Source organism: Micromys minutus, assembly GCF_963924665.1.
Source record: "Micromys minutus genome assembly, chromosome: 26".
In the NCBI taxonomy this organism is placed as follows: Eukaryota; Metazoa; Chordata; class Mammalia; order Rodentia; family Muridae; genus Micromys; species Micromys minutus.
This window is the reverse complement of record NC_137961.1, coordinates 25103245-25123173: the sequence shown is the minus strand read 5'-3', so window position 1 is coordinate 25123173 and position 19929 is coordinate 25103245. Positions and strand designations below refer to the sequence as shown.

At 40.6% G+C, this 19929-nt stretch overlaps 1 protein-coding gene across 1 annotated transcript in view; it reads right to left on the bottom strand.

Annotated features, from left to right (window-relative positions):
* Positions 1-19929, bottom strand: part of FBXL4 (F-box and leucine rich repeat protein 4) — a 70140-nt gene that overhangs the window by 20466 nt on the left and 29745 nt on the right. The window contains exons 5-6 of the mRNA XM_080938547.1: positions 19526-19770; positions 8591-8804 (exon numbers count right to left, since the gene is read on the bottom strand). Of these exons, the coding sequence (XP_080794673.1) occupies positions 8591-8804; positions 19526-19770 (459 nt within the window). The remainder of the gene's footprint in view (positions 1-8590; positions 8805-19525; positions 19771-19929) is intronic.

The window sequence follows — 19929 nt, the reverse complement described above, 5'->3', positions numbered from 1 at the left end:
TTTTGCTCATTTTCTACTTTGTAGGGTAGAGGTTGAGGTGGCACAGTGGTGCATATCTGTAATCCCAGTTGCTCAAGAAATGGGGACAAAAAGCCTCCCAGAGTTCAGAAATTCAGTGACATCACAGTGGGAATGTTAACTTAAGCAATTAAACACTGCAGTGTGCAATGTATGGCCCTTTAAAAATCAACAACCTCTCCAAGAATGCTCAAGTTCATTTTTTCCCTTCATATACATCTTCAGGGTAATAAGGTTCACTTGAAATCAGATCCTAACATCTAAACATGTTGCTGCTGATGATGTAGAAAGCTAAGAGAGGCCAGTCACCTAACTGCCTTCTTTATCTCTGCTTATTTCTATCCTCCAACACCATTATGCCACACAAAGGATGTGGGAGTAGAAAGGAAGAGGCAGATCTTTCATTATAGGATGGAGCTTGGAGGTCTGGGAAGTGAGCATGATTGCAGTGCACTACGTGAAATTCCCAAGTAATCAATGAAAATAAAAGGCTGGAAAAAAAAAAAAAAAGAGAGAGAGAGAGACATGAAGGGATGAAGCCTGAGACGTCTTTGTATGGGAGGAAAAGAGCTGTACGCTTCTGAGCAGAGAAACATGGCCAGGCATTGTCATACATGTTAAATGGATCACGCCATGTGGGACTTAGGCTGTGAAAGATCCCCTGGGTCTCAGTCGAGATAAGTGAAGCCCCGGGAACAATAAGTGAGATGGTAGGAAGCTTCCTAGTCTCCCGAAAATCAGGAATCTTCACATTGCCATAAGCCCCAAGTCCCGCCTCTGCAGGTCACGTAAGCTCCGGGCAGAAGCAGGACCACCCACAAATATGTAGACAAGGTCTTCCCAAACCCTCAGGCCAAGCCAATTGGAAGTGCCGGTTGTCAGACTCTGAACCATTTCAAAACTGTATATATATGGGGGGTTTGCTCCAGAGTAAACACATGTAAGAATCATTCTGCCACCTGAGAGCTTTTGTTTTAAGAGCTGCTAACACCACCATTTGGGAAGAGATTGCCTCTCCTGAAACTTCTTACAACCCATGCAGGAGCCTCTCCCTGGCTCAGTTCAGCCTGGCCCAGCGGCTTGTGGCAGTGGCAGCAGCAGAAGCAGCCAAACTGGTTTTTCCCTCCTTTGTTCACCTGAGCTCCTGCCCAGCTGAGTGAGTCCCTCACATCTCTGACCAGAAATCTCTGTGGGACTTCAGTCCCAAAGGTCCCACAATTCTGCTCTATGTATGGAGGATGAAGTGGGGAGAAAAAAGGAAAAGAATAATAATAATAAAAAAGAAACAAAGACACTAAATAGATGGCCATTACAGTGAAGCAAGTGAGAGGGTCTGAGAGATAAGAGTGGGGTGGTAAGATGTGTAGTTATTTTGAGTTATTTTTTAGGTTATAAATTTCTTTGCTTGTATATGAACAAAATTTGTGAAAAGATTAAAAAACACTCTAAATATTTTTTATATTATAAGGTTAGATTTTAACCTTATTTTCTTTTGAAAGGCACCTTTAATAGGTAAGTATATTACATTTGTTCTTAAAGTGAAATAATCAGAAAAAATTTAAACTAAATGACGCAAATCCATTTAGAGAGTCTCAGACTATATAGTACACTGACCAATAAAGTATGGTTTTGCTAGTCTTTTTAAAATAACTATGGTTTATTAATCTAAATTATACACAGTCAAATAAAATATATCACCAAGCATAGATATTAACAAGTTGTATGTATATATGATATACAGTAAATGCAATAAAATAGGGCATTCAGAATGAATAATCCTATTCACGAAAAGACAGTTGACAATTTTACACCCATACCACCGATGACTCACTTTTTCACAGACCATTGAAACAGTGGTACTCAGGGCCAACTTGTCATCTGACAAATAACAGTCTCAAAAAAATCAATAGCCCTCCTTAATACAAATGATAAATGGGCTGAGAAAGAAATCAGGGAAACAACTCCCTTTACAACAGCTACAAATAATATAAAATATCTTGGTTTAACTCTAACCAAACGAGTGAATGACTCATATGATACGGACTTCAAGTCACTTAAGGAAGAAACTGAGACAGATATCAGAAGGTGGAAAGATCTCCCATACTCATGGATCTGTACGATTAACATAGTGAAAATGTGCATCTTACCATAGCAGTTTACAGATTCAGTGTAATCCCCATCAAAATTCCAACACAATTCTTTATAGAACTTGACAGTGCAATTCTCAACTACATATAGAAAAACAAAAACCCAGGATCACTAAAGCAATCCTGAACAATAAAAAAACAAACAAACAAACAAAAAAACAAAAAACAAAAAAACCCAAACAAATAAAAAAATAAATAAATAAACTTCTGGAGGTATCACCATCTCTGACCTCAAGCTGTAATACACTGCAATACTAGTAAAAATTGCATGGTATTGGTATAGAAAGAGAAAGGTTGATCAATAAGATCAAATCAAAGACACTGAAATAAACCTACACTCCTATGGACACATGATTTTTGACAAAACAGCCAAAACCATACAATGAAAAAAAGAAAGTACCTTCAATATATGGGGCTGGTCTAATTGGATGCCTGTATGTAGAAGAATCCAAATAGATCCATTTCTATCAACCTGCATAACATTCAAGTCCAAAGTGGATCAAAGATCTCAAAGTAAAACTGGATACACTAAGCTTAATAAGCCAGAAAGTAAAGAATAGCTTTGAACTCACTGGTACAGGAGACAACTTCCTGAATAGACAATGGCTTGAGATCTAAAATCAGTAATTGATAAATAAGACCTCATGAAACTGAAAAGCTTCTGAAAGGCAAAGGACACTGTCATCAGGACAAAATGGCAGCCTACAGATTGGGAAAGGATCTTCAACAACTCAACATCTGACAAAGAGCTAATATCCAAAATTTACAAAGAATTCAAGAAGTTAGACACCAACAACCAAGATAACCCAATTAAAAATGGGGTACCGAGCTAAAGAAAGAATTCTAAATAGAGAAATGACCAAGAACTGTTCAAAGTCCTTAGTCATCAGAGAAATACATATCAAATAATGCTGAGATTCCATTTCACACTAGTCAGAATGGCTAAGATCACAAACTCAAGTGATAGCACATGCTGGTAAGGACGTGGAACTAGGGAAACAGTCCTTCATTGCTGGTGGGAGTGCAAACTTATATAACCACTTTGGAAACTAATTTAATGCTTTCTCAGAAAATTGGGTTATAGGTCCACCTCAAGACTTAGCTATACCATTCCTGGGCATATACCCAAAAGACACCCCTTTATACCACAAGAACACTTGGCTGAACTATGCTCATAGCAGTTTTATTTGTAAATAAATGAAATAATTGAAAGCAACCTAGATGTTCCTCAACTAAAGAATGGATAAAGAAAGTATTCTACCCATATAATACAATATTACTTAGGCATTAAAAACAAAGACATCATAAATTTTGCAGACAAATGAATTGAAAATGTGAATATCATCCTAAGTGAGATAACTCATACCGAAACAGACATACATGGTCTATACTCACTTATAAGTGGATATTAGCCATAAAATACAGGATACCCATGCTACACTCCACAGACCAAAATAAGCTAAACAAGAAGAAAGCCCCATTTAAGAGTGAGAATGAAACAGTTGTAGGAAGCAGGTAAAGGGAAGAAACTGGGTGAGAGGAGCAATGGAGAGGGCAATGTGTGGGTTTCAGGATCAGGTGTGAGAGAGACAGAGGAGATGCCAGATGGCCATGGAAATCAATGGAATCTACAGCTGGCAGGGACGAGGGAGAGGGGAGCATCTTGAGTAGAAGCCAGAGACCTGGGATAGGGGAGGCTCCTAAGAAACAATGGGGCTGATCTCAGCTGAGACTCATGGCAGTGAGAATATGGAAGGCATGAACCCTCATGGAGCAATAGGGACACCAACCTACCCGTAGAACTTTCAACCCAAAATTTATCATGCCTACCAAAAATGCAGGGACAAGGGATGGAGAAAAGACTGAGGCAATGGCCAACTAATAACAGAAGTAACTAGAGAACCATCCCATGAGCAAGCACTAATCTCTGACTCTAGTAATGATACTCTGTTATGCTCGCAGACAGGAGCCTAGCATGGCTGTCCTCTGAGAGCTTCCACCCAGCATCTGACTCAGACAGATACAGAGACCCACAGCCAAACACTGAATGGAGCTTGGGGACTCCTATGGAAGAGTTGGGGGAAGGATTGACAGCGCCAAGAGATAGGAACTTCACACCAACAGAGTCAATTAACCTGGACACTTGGGGCTCTCAGAGACTGTACCACCATTCAAAATGCATTCATGGGTTGGACCTAGGCCCCTGACATGACCGTATCAGATGTGTAGCTAGGTCTTCTCATGGGTTCTGAACAATGGGAGTGGGGGCTATCCCTAAAGCTTTCACCTGTACTTAGAATCAGTTCCCCTAACTAGGTTGCCTTGTCTGGCCTCAGTGGGAGAAGAAGTGCTTAGCCTTTCAGGGACTTGATCTGCCACTGAGGGGGGATGACACAGGGGGCCTCCAGTCTCTCAAAAGAGAAGAAGGGAGATGGGGGAGAGACTGTCAGAGGGGGAATTTGGAGGGGGCATCATTCGGAATGTAACGTGAAGACAAAATCATAAAGAATGAAGAGATCATACCTACTCTCCTAAAGACAACAGAAGTAACAAGCATCTATAAGCATAAACCTTTCTGTAACATTAACGATGAATCTGTAGTAGATACTTTATATGCACTAAATCATTTAATCCATTTTTTTGTTTTATTTTTTCTTACAACTTTATTTTAAAAAAGAGATACATGTACAGATTTTTAGAAGCATTTTGGCATAAAACTAAATGAATATATTTTTGTCAGTGCTTTATTTTTTTTAAAGGTTTGATAGTATGCATTGAAATCTTACTAGTTACCATAAGCATAAGGTACATGTAAAATAAAACATAACATGGAAATAGTCAAAGTTTTCTTGGTGTGTATAGATTAAACATTTTTAAATACCAAAAATTGCTACAAGGCTATCTTCTAAGCTCTTGAGTTATTAATGATTTAAGGTCTAGGTGTGCCACACTCTGAGAGGGTGCTATACACTTATTTTTTTTTTCTTTTTCTTTCTTTCTTTTCTTTTCTTTTCTTTTTTTTTCTTTTGAGCTACATATGGCCTGTGAGTTGTTTCTGGGGTGTTCAGAGCTTTCTGGGGTTAGTATCCAATTATCAGTGACTGCATATTACGTCTGTTCTTTTGTGACTGGGTTACCTCACTCAGGATGATATTCTCTAGATGCATCCATTTCCCTAGGAATTTCATAAAGTCATTGTTTCTAATAGCTGAGTAGTACTCCATTGTGTAGATGTACCACAACATTTAATCCTTACAGCCTATCAAGATGGTTTATGTCTCTAGTTTATAAAAAGGAAGCACAGAGACAATAAGCTCAAGTACACAATTAGGAAGTGATCATCACCATGCAAACAATATGGTTACAAAATACAAGGAAACCAACCTACCTACACACTAACTTTAAAACAGAGAGGTGATGAGGAGTATAACTTTGTGGGATGGGGTGTACTTTCATACTCAAGACTCTAGGCTCAATTCCCAGCTCCCAACCATCAACAACAAAACACAAAGGCATTACTCAACAACGTAAGAACTGTATTACCTGAGGTCCAAATTTTGATACATATTTTAAATAATATCCTGAATTTAAATAAAAATGACGAGAACCACTTATTAAAATGTAATGCCAAAAAGGATAAAAACAGTATTGTGTGAGATGTCGTCTACTTCACTTACTACATGTTCCAGGCATCTGGAACCTATGGGTAGTCAAATACTTGGTGTGACTTACAGAAATATTAGAGAGTTCCCACTGCATTGGACAAAAAAAAAAAAAAAAAAAACAAAAACAAAAAAAAAAACCAGACAAATCTGTTAAAACTCTATGACTCTACATTATTTACACAATTCTAACTAATAAGTAATACTTCAAATACTAGTTAAAAAAAGAAAGAAAAAATAATTTCCACATTATACAAGTATAAGATAAGAAAATCCAAAAGATATAAATGAAAAAGGACTAGAACAAACACATAAAAGGGGAACAAATATCAGATAAATATATTTAAAACCCCAGTTTCCCTATTATCAATTATAAACAGTAAAATTAAATGAAAGAGAAAATCAACACCAGAAAGTGTAACATGTAACATATAAATTGGTCAGAATTACTTAGGATCTACGTGAAGAAAACTATAACATGCACCAAGATACAAAAGAGGACCTACATGAGCAGATGGGAAGCTTTATTAGAGTGCAAAATGGAATGTAATAACTTCTAAATGAAACTCCTGATGAAAAATGTAAGATCAACTAGAATAAGTGTCTAAATCCACCAAAAATATTGGAATAGAACAGTGAGGCAATTCTTTCCCTTCTCAGTAAGGCATTGTCCCACAAAACTGTTGTGATAGTGTTACTACGACCATTATCAGTTGCTTACATTGCTCTAGGAACTGCCTAAATACATTACATATAATTCAGTCCTCATAATGACCCAATGAGATCTGTACTTTTATCTTAGCGAGGGAAAGTGAAATACTAATATACTGAACACCCTGAAACAAGCAACATTTAAGACCCATAAAGGCCCATTATAGTGAGAAAGTCACTGGTGTAGCATTTTAAGAAACGTAACTCAGATCTTTTATTCATTTGCTTGGTAAATATTCACTCATGTCAAATCCTGACCAAATTCTATTCTAGAACCTGGAAATAGTGCAATGACAAAGAAGGGTATTATTTCACACCCCCCCTCTCGATATATATCCTAATATGACGAAACAGAATACAAAAGGGAAATTAATGATCATGCTAGAGCTTAGTAGGAATGTTTAAAAGAAAATAAAACAGGTAACAGAAGAGGTGAAATCAGAAAAGGGACCTCATTTTAACCACTATTCATGGAGCCACATTTTAAAACTTAAAATGAGCAAGACCTCTGTTAATTATTAGCAAATGTAATACGCCAGGAAGTCATGGAGAAAGGAGATGAGCAGAGCCCTAAGCTGGAGTTAGGTAAGAATGCTGAATGAGCCAAAAGCAGGCCTGGAAGAGAAAGAAGGAAGAAACAGGCTGCTGTTTATTATGAGATATTTGCATCTCTTCTTTAATCTGGAGGTACCATTGTCCCATAGTAACAATATTGTGCACGTGGAAAGTCTATGAGGAAGACTATCATTAGTCAGACATTCTATAAAAAAAACACAGAAAATAGAATTGTCATCTGCTGGCCTGCACTGTGTTAAGGTCTCTGCACTTTCTCATCTGTGAAAGTCCTTCTCCGATTGGCTTTAATAAAGATCTGGAGGCCAATAGCTGGGCAAGAAGTGCAAGCTGCACTTCCTGACAGACAAAAGAGGATGATGGGAGAAAGTCAGAGGCAGGGAGTCAGAGAGTGGGTGCGCTGGTGGACAGACATGCGCATGAGCAGAGAGGTAGACCGGATTATGGCAGGAAGCAGGCAGAATTACTCGGGTTAGAGGAGCTGGGGAGTAGCCTAAGCTAAAGGCCTAAGCTTGTTAAATATACAAGAGTCTCTGAGTCTTTATTAATATAGCTGACAGGTTTGTAAGAGGCAAGAAATATTGGCACTCAATGTGGTGCAGTAAATGAAAACAACTTAGGCCCAGAGCAAAGTTCTGGAAAGAAGGTGAGGAACAAGCACTTCCTAGAGCTTGAAGCAGCTTTTAAGCACCCTCAGTCTCTCAGACAGGCCCAGACACGAGCTGCAGGCAGGGTGTGCTGTGTGGAAGTGTGATCTCCCCTTCCAGAACAAGATGCTTGGGTTGGTAGGAGGGCTAACGCAGGCCTGGAGTAGGAGGAAGAGAGGTAATGTGCCACATGGCAGACAACAGACTGGGTAATTAACTTCAATGCGCTAGCTAGGGGGTAGCCTAAGCTAGGCCTGAGCTAAATAAATAATAAGTTTCTAAGTCATTATTCTTCTGCAGGCAGGTCCAGGAAATCCCCCGACAGTGATCATTTAGGGAATGGTGAGTAGACTGTAGTATAACACACAGTATACAGTTAATGATAAACACACTAACTACAGACATATATGGGAAAAGTAAGCACACACGACAGATTTTGCTTTATGAATGTGACACCTGGGGATTATGGGACCATTAGTGATTTACTTCTATGCCCACTTCTAATACCATGCACTTTGCTTCTTTCTGCAAAACTCCTTGTGCACGCCACCTGCCTGACTCTTCCTCTAAACCATTCTCTGCCAGCACCTGGCTCTCTGCCCCACCCCTACTCATTGCTTTCCCAGGGATCATGAACATCATGTAAAAGTTTATCATTTAAAACCATGACACATTTCAACTTCAAAGTGACTGACAATGCTTTAATGATTTTAGAGCATCCACATAATGTCATAACCTCTGATTAAAAATGAGAAATCCCATGAATATTTGAAAGCAATGAACTATCCAGCCAGATGTTCCATTAAGAAGAACACCGATGAGTTGTTCTTACCTCTACTTTGGTCCGATACAGAACGAGCCTTTTGAGGCTGCACAGCTTGGCAATGTGGCCAAAGGCCTGAGGTGGCAGCTTATCACAGGACGAGAGATTTAAGTCTTGTAGATTTGGGCACATTTCAGAAATAACCTCCAAGCAAGTGTCATTGAGAAAGTGGCTGCAGGATAACTCAAGGCGAAGTAATTCAGATCCACACACCTTCAGAAACCTGTGAGAACAATATTCCATGGGAATTTTATAAAAATAAATGACACTTTTGTAAAAACTTTGAAATTATGTCACCTCTTAACTAACACAGTTAAGAGAACAATCTCTAAAAAGAAAATACGTAACTTGATTCACTAGGTTCTTACTGCATGGGGAAATGTTCATGGCTAACTCAAATTAATCAAGCTGAGGAGAAAAATGAATTCACACGAATTAGCATGATACAAAGTCAGCTAATATTAAGTAGAAACTAAGACGCACAGGAGATAGTTCTGCTTACCTGCAATCCACATCTAAACTGTAAAATCTAAAATGTAAAGCCCTAGGCTCTCAGTACATATCACTCTCTTGTTTCATAGTTCCCCATTCAGAATGGGGTATAGACTTAGTATACACTATACACTATGACAGGTTTAATTAAGTGACCCTGAAACAAGTCAGATTGGCTTGCTAATCCAGAAAATACCCAGGCTGGCTTAGATATTTGTTAGATATCATATATCAACATTTCATATGTATATAGGCACATAAAACATAACAACTGTTGTGCTCTCTGTAGCTGCTGCCATTTATTAACTGGACTGCTTGATGCCAGAATTAATATAAAATATTCAACTGCAGCTTCCTATAAATACATAAAAATAAGAAAAAATAAAGAAATAGAAAGTGTTTCATCAGAATACAAATCACATTACTTATTTTGGTGAATGATAATTGGGACTGAACTGTCTACAGCTGTCATAGAGAATACGTGATTCAAAAGTCTGCAAATGTCTGAAGCTTCATCAGCCGATTGAGCTGTACCCTCACAATGCACCCCCATCCCAGGCCTGTTCTTACTCCTCCATGACACACAAATACCATCAGCACTCTTACCCTCTACCAAAGCCTTTTCCTAGGTCATCTGAGTACCCACCAAATACACATTTACAATAAAACCAAACTAAATCATATAACTCAAATTTTAAAAGGACACGAGGCTAAGCATTAAACATAGACTGTCCTGTTCTGCTCTTTTCTATTAATGGCCTGTGGCAGAGGGGGGGCTTTTCACCCATTGTCTTAGCCATGTTCTATTGCTGTGAAGAGATGCCATGCCCATGGCAAGTCATAAAGGAAAAGATTTAGTTGGGACAGGCTTACAATTTCAGAGGTTAGGTCAAGCCCATCAACATCATGACAGGAAGCATGGTGGCATGCAGGCAGACAAGATGGTGAAGGAGGTAGGTGAAAGTTTTACATATGAATCAGTAGGCAGCAGGAAGAGAGTAAGCCATTGGAATTAGATTTGGCTTCTGAAACCTCAAAACTCACCTCCCAGTGACACAGTGTCTACGTTAGGGTTTTACTGCTGTAAAAAGACACCATGACTAAGTCAACTCTTATAAAGGCAAATATTTAACTGGGGCTGGTTTACAGGTTCAGAGGTTCAGTCTGCTATCATCCTGTTGAAAAGCAGGCAGATGTGATACTGAGAGGAGGAGCTGAGAGTTCCGCATCTTGATCTGAATGCAGCCAGGAGGAGGCTCTCTTCCCCACTGGGTGGTGCTTAAGTCTAAGAGACCTCAAAACCAGCCTACACAATGGCAAACCCTCTAACAAGAGCACCTCTATTCCAACGAGGACACACCTCCCTACTAGCCATATCCCATGGACCAACCATATTCAAACTACCACATTCCACTCCCTGGTCCCCACACAGCTGTTCGAACACATGAGTCTATGGGCATCATACCTAGCTATAGCATAATAAAAAAATACATTTAGTTTAACTTCCATGGCTCTAACATCTCTAATATCTTGGGGTCTCCAAGGCAACTTCAACCTCACAGATTCTTATTCCAATGTCTGAGATCCATACATGATCTTCTGGGCTTCCCCAAAGAGCTTGGGTCACTTCTCCAGCTCTGCCCTCTGATTGACTCCACTCCATTGCGGCTGCTGTTCTTGTTGGTCATCCCATGGTACTGGCATCTCAAGTACACTGGGGTCTTCCATTGCAACTAGGCTTCACCTAGCCTCTCAGAGGCTCTCTTCATGGTGGCAAGTCTCAACTTTTTTACATGACACCTTCAACCTGCAAATGAGGCTACACCTTCACCAATGGCCTTGCCTGGCCTCTCACAGTGCTATGCCTTCTCTTGACTGTTTCATGCTTTCAAAACCAGTATTACTTAGGTGACTCTTAAACGTTACCAAGTCTAGCTGCCAGCCCAAGGTCTGGCTCCAGATCACAGCTTTTTTGTGTTGTCAGAAAATACTTCCCAGATTTCACCTGAGTATTGCTGGTCTCTTCTTAATCAGTGCTAATTTCTTAGCTCCAGTTGACTAGCATCAACTGTCCCAGTAACACCTTCTATTCTTGACTCTAAAGCAAGAGCCACATGGCAAAAGCTGCCAAGTTTTGCTGCTTGCTGGGGCTGGAACATGCCCCCCTCCTTGACATCATCACCAGCTTTCTGTTTTCCAGCTCTTTCACTGACTTACCTTGGCTGTCCTGGAAGTTGCTCCGTAACCTGACCTTGAATTCAGAGATTTACATGTGCTACGATTAAAGTCATGTACAACACCTGAGCTTTTCTTTACTTTTTCACAGGATTTTTATAAGGTCTGGTTTGTAGTTCGTTCCAGATACAATCAAGTTCACAACTGACAATAATCATCCCAATCCATCCCTTGTCAATTTGACACACAATCATATCTCCTTAGGTCTAAATGAAAACAATAGCCAGGTCATAATATAGCCTAATATGATATAGCATCCCTTGTTTAGCTGCAAATGCACAAACAATAAGCTTAGCTAGTTTGGATCTTGCCCAGAGATCACTACTCCCTTCATTCCATTTAATATCCTTGAATATAGGACTAAACTCCACTCCACTTCCTCTCTGAAAGACACATTTTGTATTTTTTCTTTCTAAGCTTGCTACACTTTATCAAAATGTTCCTCATAAGCACCAACCACAGGACAAAGTCTAAACTAAGCTTTTTTGAGACTTCCTTTGTTAATGTAATTAATATAAATAGACTCTTAGAACAATGGTAAAAAGAGGCACAGTCTTCACCCAATTATCACAAAAATTATCTCTAAGCAACATACTAAATTTCTTTTCCTCCGAAACCTCTTGAGCCAGACCCCCAGAGTTCACATCACCCTCAGAACCAATGTCTTCCATATTTGTATTAGGATGGCCATTAAGCCCCATTTAAAGCATTCCATTGCTTTCCAAATCCAAAATTCCAAAATCCATATTCCTCCAAACAAAAGCATCACCAGGCCTGTCACAGCAATAACCCAGTCCCTGGTACCAACTTCTGCCTTCCTTTGGGTTTTATTGCTGTGAAGACATGACCAAGTTAACATTTATAAAGGCAAAGATTTAATTGGGGCTGGCTTACAGTTTCAGAGGTTCAGTCCATGGTCATCAAGGTGAGAAGCATGGAATTGTGAGGCAGATGAGGTGCTGTAGAGTTCTATACTTTAATCTGAATGCATTCAAGAGGAGGCTCTTTTCCCCACTGGGTGGAGCTTGAGCATTAGGAGACATCAAAGCCTGTCTACACAATGAAACACTTCTTCTAACAAAGCCACCCTAATTCCAACAAACCTATACCTCCCATTAGGGCCATTTCCCATGGACCAAACATATTCAAACCACCACACACACTTAGTGCAACAAGGTCACACTTCCTAATCCAGTCAAGTAGTGGCACTCCCTAATGACCAAGTATTCAAATACAGGAGTCAATATGGATGCCATTTTTATTCAAACCAACATACCAATGTATAAGCATTTTCTCTGCTATCAAAAGTAGACGTGAATAGTACCTACCATATTGCCTTATGGTTTTGAACACCAATTACATGAAAACAGTTGGGAAAGATTGAAGTACCCCACAAACATTAAAAATGTAAGTTAAACCTTGGCTAGCAAAGTTTTAGTCTTTAAAATTTTTGTGTGTACATGTGTGTATTCAAAAAGCCACTTTGTGGGGTCAGTTTTCTTTCTACCTTTTTGCTGGTTCTGGGGCTGGAATTCAAGTAATCAGGCGAGTGCAGCAGATTTTATCAGATTGAGCCATCTTGCCAGTCCCTATCTCACTTTCAAACATAACATGATATGTTTCAAATACTGAAGAAGTCCTAGTAGCCCACACATTCACAAATGACTTGTTCACTTTCCGGTAACTGTTTCAGCACTTCCTAAAGTCACCCATCCCTTTTAAATTCTAAATTCAAACAGCCGGTTTCCTTAGAGTCATTATCTGTGATGTTTCACAATGGCCCTCCTTCCTTAACACTCTGATGTGTCTCTTGTGATGCCCTGACCTGGATATCCTACAGTTCTATTTCCTCTGCTGTCTTCATCCAGCACATTCATTCACTCAGTAAATATTTATTGATCTTCCACTGTGACATGAGAGGACACTAGGAGTCATCATGGATAAAGCACAGTCCCCACTTTCATAGAGCTGACTTACATTTTGGTGAGATGAGACTAGAAACAAAGAAATAAGTAAAATGAACAGTATGTTAATGAGTGAGAAAAGGTCGAGAATAAATTAGAAGCAAAGCAGCACAACCGAAGCATGGTCAGAGAAGGCTCAGCAAGTGGGTAAGGAAGGCTCACACCAAGCAGAGGTAACCAAAGCGGGCATCAAAAGGAGCATTAGAATCAAAGAGAAGGGCAGGGGCACTTGGCTGGGGCAGAAACTGATGCCGGAGGCACAGGGTGAGGGGTAACCAGTAAGTCAGAGAACATGCAACACTCCCTGTGTTACATTAAAGGCGCTGGCTTCCATTCTGGAAAAGGACAATTCCCTATTTCCAGAAGCTTTGAGCAGAGGTGTGATATCGCACCCGTGTTACACTAAGATTGCACTGGTTTCTGTATAATTTAACTGAGAGGAACCGGGGCAAGAGCAGAGCACCATCAGGACACCCTCCAGCTGGAAGGAAGAGCGGACTGCCCAGTGAATCCCCAATGTAGTCCCAAACATGGTGATAGCCAGGTCCTGATCCACTTAAAAGGTGGCAATGCTGAGTGCTGACAAACTTCCAATAACCCACATGCAATTCTCACATAATCTGTTTCCCACTGGTTTTTTAAACATAATTTATTTAGTTATTAGCCTTTTTAACTTATTAGTTCTTGGCAATTTCAAATCATGCACCCCAATTCCACTCATCTTCTCTTGCACCTACCCTCCACCCTTGCAACCTTCCCCCAAACGGAAAATAAGAATCTCCTCGTAGAAGCTCTAGTATGTCACCGTGTGTCCCATAGCATATGTGTTCATCCACACTTCTTTGCCTGCAAATGTTCACTGCAATGACTCACTGGTCTAGTTGGAAGTCTCTGGCTTCTGCTACTCTTAATACTGGATCCTCACTGGGACTCCTCTTGGATATCCGGTTGTTGCTCTGTGTCATGGGGGTCCTGTATTTTTAGATCTGTAAGACCAGACTCTTCATGCGCACCCTCAGTTCATCTGTGGAGTGGATGATGCGGTAGGCTACGTCAAAGCCCTGGATCTGGGCCTGAGCGCTATCTGAGCTGGTCAGCCTGCTGGCCCTCACTCTCTCATACTTGCCCATACTTGGGGCTGTCTGACCACTAAACCCCACTACTAGGGCTAGCAGTGAGGGGTGGGGTGCAGGGTGCACTCTTCGAAATGTTGGGAATGATAAGGGACATGGCCCCTCTCCCATCTCACGACCCCAGGACCAGTTCTCCTACCTGCCACAGAGAGGGATGAGGTAGGGAGCAGGGTGTCTCTTCCTCCCCACTACACCACCCAGCCTCTCCTGTGTTCAGCTCATCTGTAACCCCCACATCCAGGTCAGCTCTCCTGTGCTGCCCAAGTGTGAGGTAGAGTGTGCTCTATCACGTGCTGTAGCAGCTGAGAGAAAGGCTGCCCCACCTTGACCAGTGGTGAGGGCAAAAGGGAGAGAAGGGGAATCCTCTCTGATACCACTGTGCAGCAGACAAGAGGCGGGCCAGGTCTTCCACACTCACATCCTTGGGGCTTGCTAACCTGTAACCCCCACATTCAGGGTCAGCTCTACTATGCTTCCCAGACTAGGTGCAGAGCGAGTTTTCCTTCTCTCATGACCCCAGGGTCAGGTCTGGCACCTGCAGCAGGTGGTAAGGGGGTAAGGAGGAAGATCTCTTCACTGTTCACACTACTACTCCAGAGAGAAGTGGTAGGGTGGGTCCAAGAGGCCCCTTGCAAGGGTCATCTGTCTTGCTCTCTGTCTGGTGCCGATCCCAGGCTAGCTTCCTGTCCAGGCCTCCTGCTACCAGACTGATGGTAGGCTCAGGCTTGCTTTTTTTTTCAGGGAATGTTAGGTTACTAGTTATTCAGATGTTCAAGGGTCAGAACACAACATATACATAGCCTCTCTCCTCTCTGTCATCTACTGATGCACACGTGACACGGCAGTCACACCTACAATGCCTCTAGGAGCAGGGATTCACTAACATTTTACACGGAACTCTGTAAGCTTCCTCATATTCTTCAGCAACTGAAACAGATCCTTGGCACACACAGTCCTTAGCATTACATACAGAATGAAGGCTCGCATTATCTATCAACTTTACGGACTAGAATGCTCTAGGCATGTCCATGAGAAACTATCTAGAACACGTTAGTTTCTGACAATGTCTGTGAAGGATTACACATATTTTCACTCTGAGCAGATTATCTAATCAATATGCTCACATTCTCTCTTCCCAACTTTACATAATATATTGATCTCATAAACGCAGCAGCAACAGACCCAACCGACCAAACGTGAATCATTTCTTAATGCATTGCGTGGAAGTTTTATTTCAATGCAGTTACTTGGCTATTTTCATTGATCAACTGGTTATTCATTTCAATCATGAGATGAACCACTTAGAAGAAAAATAACTCATTTCCTCCAGCCTGTCTGTTCTATATTGTGAATTCTTATCTACTATTACTTGATATTGAGGGGTTTATTTACTTTTTTTAGAACTTCCTTTTTAAAAATTTCTCCTTTTATTAAAAATAGAATCTTTTCTCATATAATATATCCTGATGATAGTCTCCCCTTGCTATGCCTCCAAGTTCTTCCCCACCTGCCCTCCCATCCTGATTCACTCCCCTTCTGTCTCTCATTTGAAAAGAACAAGTTTCTAAGAAATAACAATGAAACAACAAAATAGAATATAACATAAAACAAAAGTCATCCCAGTAAAAGTGGGACAAGGCAAATCAATAAAAGGATCAGAGCAGGATAGAAGGTTCTAGAATGAGAGACCCACTCTTTCACACCCTCATAAAAGCTAGAAAATACGCACAGAGGATGGGTGCAGAACCCTGAAGGCCCCGTGCAGGCTGCTGCTGCTTCAGTCTCTGTGGGCATGAGATTTGCTCATGTTGATTTAGTGACCTTGTGTCCTTAGTGACCTCCATTCCCTCTGCTGCTACACTCCTCTTCTATGGGGTTCTGGGGGGAGGGGGTGGATGGAGACATCTCATCTGTTTCTTCCAAGGTCTCTCTCAGAGTTTTATGAGCCTGCATTCAGATAAAGAATCCTGAACTAGGTCTGCTGCTATGAGAAGTGCTGGAGGTGTTGTTTTGGAAGGTTGTAAAACCTTTAGAACAAGGAGCTTCATTACTCTTGTGTTGGGGGAGCAAGTGGGTACAGCTTTTTACATCCCTGATATACATTCTCTCTACTTCCTCGCTGTGAATATACATACAGCACCCTCTCCTCCTGCGACCATGCCTTCCCCATCTACTGCCATAAACAGGCTGTGCCCCTCTGAAGATGGAAAACAAAATAACGCCAAAAGAATATTATATTTAGCTACAAGGAATCAACCAAGGCAATAACTTACAAAGTCCTTGAATCTAAAAAAGCACCAGAAATGTTTTCTGACAAAATGAATATGAGGGGTAGAACCCTACGTAGACCCCTACGTAGAGGGAGGAGCATCAGAGAGACTCAGCACCTACTGGAGAAAAACAGCATTGCTAACGTGGAGCCTAGATTTTCAAGCAGACTATTATGATACAATTTAAAACACAGCAGGCAGGGAGGCAAGTGAATTCACAAGACCTAAGAAACAGGGATGTACAAGCAAAGGAGAATTAGAATTGATTTTAGCAAGTAAAGGTATGCATGGGCAATACTCAAATTTGGGGCTGGAAGTAGATTTTAATAACTGATTAAAATTTTCTTTATTCCAGTTTAACCAATTTCTCTGTTCTCCTGATGATATAAGTTCCTAAAAAGTTCTTTAAAATCTACCCAGTTCTAACTTTCACAGATAAAAAGTTTTAGGGCACAAAAACAACAGCAGCTTCTTCCAAATATTTGTCTATAACAGTACACCAGTGGTCTCTACCGTAAAATGTGCTTTTTTTTCTTTGAAATATTATATAAAGAAATCTTCAGAATAATGTGTATAAATAGACCACCACTTATTCATAGACAATTCATTAGTAATCAAGTCATGCATATTTATCATTTATTTTGAGAAGGCTGCCTCCGAGTCATAATGACTGTCACTTTAGTCAGGTCAAAGAACACAAAGCAATCAGCAGACAAAGCTCCAGCATGCCCCACAAGAACCCTTGCTCTTTGTATTTAAATACATTCCTAAATGTGAACAGTGGCTGCAGCTGAAAGGCTGAAAGCAATCTAGCAAAAGCGTGTGGTTTGACTGGCTAGAGCACCACAGTAAAATCTGGGTAATGTCAATGGATGCCCCGCTTCTGTGATCATGTAGATGGCTGCAGAGCAACAAATTGTGGGAACTGAAAACCAGAAGAAGAACACTACTGACAAAGCTGACTGACACTCAAGACCTTATCCACTGCCGGTCCACTCGATGTCATGGTCACAGACACCACTGTGCCCAAGTCAGACCTCACCACCACTGTTCTCCTTAGCCTCTACAGTCACAACCTGCCACCTGTCACTCTTATGAAAGTAAGCAACATGTTTAAATTCATGGTTCTTTCTTTTCCATACAATGAAGGGCTATATTAGATGTCACAAACATCCTTTTACATGGTCAACAACTCCTGCTACCATGCCTTGACGCATAGAGTGAAAACACTAAAGCCCCACTTAAAACTGCTTTTATTACACTTATTTACCATGAGTGTCCACGCATGTGGGTACATGCCCTGACACCCATGAAGATCAGGGGCCAACTTCACAACTTCTATCTTACTGATTCCAGGGATCCAACTAAGTTATGAACTGAGGCAGCAAGTGCCCTTATCTACTAAGCCATCTTGCCAGACCCTAAACTCCTAATTTTAAAAATAGAACATTAGTTTCTTTAGTGCAAATCAGTGAGGCAAGAGCTAGCTAGACCTTTGTAACACACACCAACACTTACCAACACTACTTGTCCGTATGGTAATGTTTACTTTAGTTCAGGGTCAACAATAAATACATGCTCTAAACAGCTATAGCTAGTTTCAGTTCTTACTGGTCTTGTGAGAGAAATTTGCAGATGTAATGTTTTTGAAGCAGAGAGAACTAGCATAGGACTAAGGCCCCTCAAGAATTCAAGCACCCCAATAACAGAAACCTGGGCTGCAAAGTACTTTGGAAGGGTGGTGGACGGCCTCAGAAGCAAAGTCTATCTGGCTTTCTCCTGCCCACTTGTCTCTTCCCTCTTTCTCCCATGGACTGAGGCACAGGAAGCAGCGTTCCTCTTGCCAACACAGTTCAGAGCACACCCTCTAAAACTATTATGCTACCTTTCCCCTGCCTTCCTGCCCCAGAGAGTTCTTCTGCTGACTTTGCAGCATTTCCCTGCAATCCGAGTTGCTTATGAGTCTGAAGCAGGAAATTCCAAGACAGATTTCTACTTGGGCCACAAAAGCAATTTCAGGACCACCTGGATTACTCAGCAAGATCTTGTCTCCAAACCGAACATAAACAACAGGAATAAAAAGAGCTGGGGCTATACTGATCCATGCAAGATAAAGGAGCGTTTATTAATTTAAAATAACAGACACTGTGTCCGAAGTTTCTACTCCATGTCTGACTTTATGAAAATGATGGAAGTCGTATAGCACATACTAGAACAATCATCAAAGTTAAGAGAAAGCACCTGTTTGTATCCTAAGGAAAAATTACTATGGCATTACTAAATGAATATGCACTTTCGCAAGCTTTCAAATGTTTAACAGGTGACATTTAATAGTAAGGAAACTAAATGCTTAAATAGAAAGGAGCAGAAACACCTGGGCAGGTCTGCGAGCGCCGTCCTCTATTTAGCATGCAATTTCATTTTCAACGTAATTAGCTTAAATGAGCTTCTAAATTTGGGTGATGTATTGCACATGTAATTAAGATTTAATTAAAAATGTTCTGTAATAAATTGTTTTCCATTTCTGACAAATCACATTAGAGAGGTAGATTTTGATTTGGAAATAGTTTTTTAAATGTGTTAATCATCTGTGCTGAAAATATGAGAAAGAAAAAAAGCAGTTCGGTTGAAAGTCACTTGGGATTTAAATAAGAAGTAAAGAATACAGCTGGCCCTTACATCATTATGAAGTTTAGCTGAAGGATATGGTTAACACGCCCTCATTTTTATAAATATCAACCTTTTAATCCTTACAAAATATACAAATACAGTTTAAAAATTGTACAGTGAATGTTCTTATTTACAAGTCTAGTCTCTTGATAAAAAGCTTCAACAAAGTTTTATACCTACCTGCTAAATCCTGATACAGAGATGAACCCTCTATTTCCAGTCCAAGACAGATTAAGCCACTGGACAAGAGCACAGCGAGCCTGTAGGAACTCCAGCGAAGTGTCGTCTAGCCTGGCCCAGTATGGCTGCAGGTTGAGGTGGATATACTGTAGAGGATCACAGCAATGCTGGTGGAGGAGTCTGCAAGTCTGTGCTAATCTACACAGGTCTGGTAGTGAAAGATGATTCAGAATCAGTTGAATGAGCTATATAAAACAGAGAGCCAAGATCGTCAACAGTGAAGGGCCGTATCACCTGTTTGTTTTCTTCAAACACAGAATGTGGTCTAATAAAGAGCAGCATAGTTGTTCCAAACACTATCTCACAAAGTGGATAAATTAACATTTACCACGTTATCCATTAGA